Source organism: Sinocyclocheilus rhinocerous, unplaced genomic scaffold (genome assembly GCF_001515625.1).
Source record: "Sinocyclocheilus rhinocerous isolate Xijiao unplaced genomic scaffold, SAMN03320098_v1.1 scaffold2695, whole genome shotgun sequence".
Classification (NCBI taxonomy): domain Eukaryota; kingdom Metazoa; phylum Chordata; class Actinopteri; order Cypriniformes; family Cyprinidae; genus Sinocyclocheilus; species Sinocyclocheilus rhinocerous.
In genome coordinates, this window is record NW_015637529.1 from 401,851 (window position 1) to 406,355 (window position 4,505).

At 35.4% G+C, this 4,505-nt stretch overlaps 1 protein-coding gene across 1 annotated transcript in view; it reads right to left on the reverse strand.

Moving 5' to 3' along the window:
- Nucleotides 1–2,185: 2,185 nt before the first annotated feature.
- Nucleotides 2,186–4,505, reverse strand: part of LOC107748905 (nectin-2-like) — a 9,747-nt gene continuing 7,427 nt past the window's right edge. The window contains exons 5-6 of the mRNA XM_016563911.1: nucleotides 3,825–3,870; nucleotides 2,186–2,244 (exon numbers count right to left, since the gene is read on the reverse strand). Coding sequence (XP_016419397.1) covers nucleotides 2,227–2,244; nucleotides 3,825–3,870 — 64 coding nt within the window. The 3' untranslated portion in view covers nucleotides 2,186–2,226. The remainder of the gene's footprint in view (nucleotides 2,245–3,824; nucleotides 3,871–4,505) is intronic.

A 4,505-nucleotide genomic window follows, 5' to 3' on the forward strand; every position in this document is an offset into this window, starting at 1 on the left:
AGAGATATCGAGAGAGAGAGAGAGAGAGAGAGATGGAAATAATGAAAAAAGAGAAGCAACTAAAATACAACAAAAACCGAAAAATACAATACAAAAACCAAGAAAATGAGCAGTTATTACAAAGCCAACAGCTGCCTGTGGTAACCATTACACCATCCTAAAATACACCCCAACTCCAACTTCACTGTTTGAGGTTAAACAGACATCTGTTGAGGATATGCTGCTTGTGCCTATGATGCATATGATGACAGTTTTCTTTCACAACACAATACCTAACAGGACATATGTCCAGACACAGTGTCTAATTAAAGGGGTCATATGTTGTTACTAAAAAGAACATTATTTTGTGTATTTGGTGTAATGAATTGTGTTTATGCGGTTTAAAGTAAAAAAAAAAACATTATTTTCCACATACTGTACATTATTGTTTCTCCTCTATGCCCCGCCTTTCTGAAACGCGTCGATTTTTACAAAGCTCATCGGTCTGAAAAGCGAGGTGTGTGACGTAGACATGTGGGGGCGTGTTAGAACGAGCCGTTTTAGGTAGGCGTGGTTGACTCTTAACTTTTATAAAGAATATCTCTTTGGATTTGAGACTTTAGTCTTTGCAACTTTACAGATCTTCTTTATGCACCAAGAACTTGTAACACTCCAAAGAGAAAGGAAAAATTGAAATCGAATCATATGACCCCTTTAAGCACATTCTTTTAGCAATTTAAAGAGCTGATTCAGGTTCCTGGATCACAAAGAGTGATGCTGTTCCTGCCTAATCTTCCTAATCTGCCTAACAAGCAGAACAGCCTGCAAACTGAACCATGCAGATTGTGTTTTGCTCAAATTTCCTATTAGTCAGGAGCTAAAGCAGTGCAGACGCAAACAACTATGTAACATAAGTGAATGCTGTTCATTGCTGGGAATTTCCCTTTCAGAGTCGAGCTCTGGAGAGATCAGGAGAAGGGAGACTGTACATAATGCTTAATAATTTTTTTAGAAGGAACTTTTGCAGGCTTGAAATATAATATCACTTCCTCTTCGTATTTAAGAATTACTTTCCACCTCATCAAAACCTACTTTCAATTTACCTTACTTAGGAGAGCATCTCTAGTCCAAATCTTGCATTTGATCTCCCTTCATGTTAGCTGAAAACAGGTGATCTTATCGGAATCCTCTTCTTACCAGTCCTAAATAACTAAGTTTGTTCCAATCAGACAAAGGCAGGTCCGGTCATTTGGGACATCTGGTTCAGGATGGAGTGCTGATCCACACACAGCTGTTACGGTCTCTGATCAGAAAGCTCTCCATTCCTGTGATAGCAAAATATAACATTTAAATAAACAGACCACTGTTACTGATTTACGGTTAAAGTCAAAAGTTTACATACACCTTGCAGAATCTGCAAAATGTTAATTATTTTACCAAAATAAGAGGGATCATACAAAATGCATGTTATTGTTTATTATACTGATCTGAATAAGATATTTCACATAAAATATGTTTACATATAGTCCACAAATGTTAATTATTTTACCAAGAGGGATCATACAAAATGCATGTTATTGTTTATTATACTGATCTGAATAAGATATTTCACATAAAATATGTTTACATATAGTCCACAAGAGAAAATAATAGTTGAATTTCACAAGTTTACAAACATATTCTTAATACTGTGTTGTTACCTGAATGATCCACAGCTGTGTGTGTTTTTTTTTTTTTAATGATTGAGTCCCTTGTTTGTGCTGAACTGTTAAACTGCCTGCTGTCCTTCAGAAAACAAATTCTTTGGTTTTCCAAAATTTTTGAGTATTTGAACTCTTTCCAACAATGACTGTATGACACACAGGACAACTGAGAGACTCATATGCAACTATTACAGAAGGTTCAAACTCTCTCTGATGCTCCAGAAGGGGGGTGAAAACTTTTGAACAGAATGAAGATGTGTACATTTTTCTTATTTTGCCTTTGCGTTTATAATTTTGTTCAGTGTATATATGAAATTTTAATTTGTAAATTTAATTTTAAAAGATGTCAGATGAGCAAGAACTCATGGCCTTTTGTAAGAAACATTCCTTTGAGCCACATCAGTTCATGTTGAAAGCATGAGCCTTATTAATATTTAACTCGTTATAATTTATGTCTACCATGGGTTGTACAGGGTTGTAACTGCACAGGAGAGACTGGATTACCACTTTCATCCTGATCATCACAGCCATTCACCTGTCTTGTTTAGAGCGCTCCACTGTCCTGTAGGAAAAGTTTAGGCAATTTTAGCTTATATTATCATATATAAAATCTAAATATTCACACTACAGTTCAAATGTTTGTGGTCAATTAATTTTTTTTTCTTTTATTCAAGCCATGATGCATTATATTGATAATAATGAAAATACCAGTAATCAGCATATTAGAATGATTTCTGAAGGATCATGTGTCACTGAAGACTGGATGCTGATGCTGAAAATTCAGCTTTGATATCACATGAATATATTCCATTTTGAAATACTCAAACAGAAAAAAACATTTATTTTAAATTGTAATAATATTTCACAGTATTACAGTTTTTCTGTATTTTTAATCAAACAAATTCAGCCTCAGTGATCATAAGAGACTGTTTTCAAAAACATAAAAAAAAACTTAGAGACTCCAAACTTTTGAACTGTATATCTATATACACTCACCAGCTGCTTTATTAGGTACACCTTGCTAGTACCGGGTTGGACTAGTAATGGGCAGCTTCATGAAACTTTGAAACCTTTGCAAATCATTTGTTTTGAACCAGTGGTTCGGCGCACATTTCAAATGACCAAAGTCACGTGATTTCAGTAAACTAGGCTTTGTTATGTAAGAACTGTTTCAAAGTGTTTCCAAATTTCAGTGGTTCTCTGTGAACCCATGAATCATGCAAGTTCACTGAGATTGCCTACCAGCGGTGAACCATTGAACCAGTGTCTATGGTTTTTACATGATCTCGGATCAGTTTTACAAATTTGTAGAGACTTTAATGAGACATTAATGTGCAATTAAAAGGAAAAGTAGACAATCCCTCCATAAAACAATCAAAACAAAAGACACTTCATATTTAATGGTATTTGATTGTTAATTTCATTTAAATTACTATACTTCCAAAAAAACGTTTGCAATGGGTTTGTAAAAGCTATGCATATTTTGGTCTGAGTTTGTGTTGCATTATCATCCAGTGTGTGGTTTCAAGTGCTTAGACACAGTGAATCATTTTGCAAAGCAATAGTTTTTTTATTCAAAACTTTGAAAAAGTTTGTTTCTCACATCTCTAGGTTGGACCCCCTTCTGCATTCAGAACTGTTGTGCATTCAGAGATGCTCATCTGTAAACCTCAGTTGTAACGAGTGGATATTGGAATTCACTTTTGCCTGTCTATCAACTCAAACCAGTTTGGTCATTTTCCTTTGACCTCTGGCATCAGCAAGATATTTTCACCCACAGAACTGCCACTCACTGGATATTTTCTCTTTTTTAGACCATTCTCTATAAACCCTAGAGATAGATGTGTGTGAAGATCCCAGTTGATCAGCAGTTTCTGAAAAACTCAGACTAGCCTGTCTGGCACCAACAACCATGCCACATTCAAAGTCACTTAAATCACCTTTCTTCCACATTCTGATGCTCAGTTTGAACTTCTTGACCATGTCTACATACCTAAATGCATTGAGTTGCTGCCATGTGATTAGCTGAATAGATATTTGCGTTAACAAGCAGATGAACGAACAGGTTTACCTAATAAAGTGGCCAGTAAGCATATATTATATTACAACAACAAATATTCTAAAACAACAACAAAAACCCACCTGTGCTTCTTCATCATTGGAACGCTGTGGTACTTGAAGCCATTTCCTAAAATAAATTTAACATGGCATGACCAGATCGACCAAATATTGGTACAGTCTGATATAATGTTTATAACCCAGCTCAGTGGTCCTCAACCCTGTTCCTGGAGCCCCCCAACACGGCAACTTTTTGTCTCTTTGTCTGACACAAATACTTCAGTTTTTTTTTTAGGTCTAATCACTATTAATTATGGGCCCTTTTCAGAGACTGTGATTATACATTTCCACAAATATAAAATTATGAACATACCAATGTTTTTTTCAGTTAAAAATGAATGTATATTTATAACACTAAACTTTGTGTTAAATAAACTGTCATTAAATTAAAACTAGCTAATTAAAACTAAATTAACATTGCTTCATTTTAACTTTGTTTTTGCCAGGACATTGTTGATTGTTTGGTTGCATTGTTGATTGTTTTGGATGCTATTGCTACAGCATCCCGCTTGTTAGTCCACATACTGTGATGGCCATCTCAGTGGTTTAAAGGGATAGTTCACCCAAAACTGAAAATTCTGTCATTAACCCTTTGACGCGTACGATCACACCGGTGTGATCAGTCTTGGCTGGTCCCTGAAGCGTACGATCACACCGGTGTGATTAGAACTTTCAGTGCGTCACGTCATCAACTGCTGAATTTAA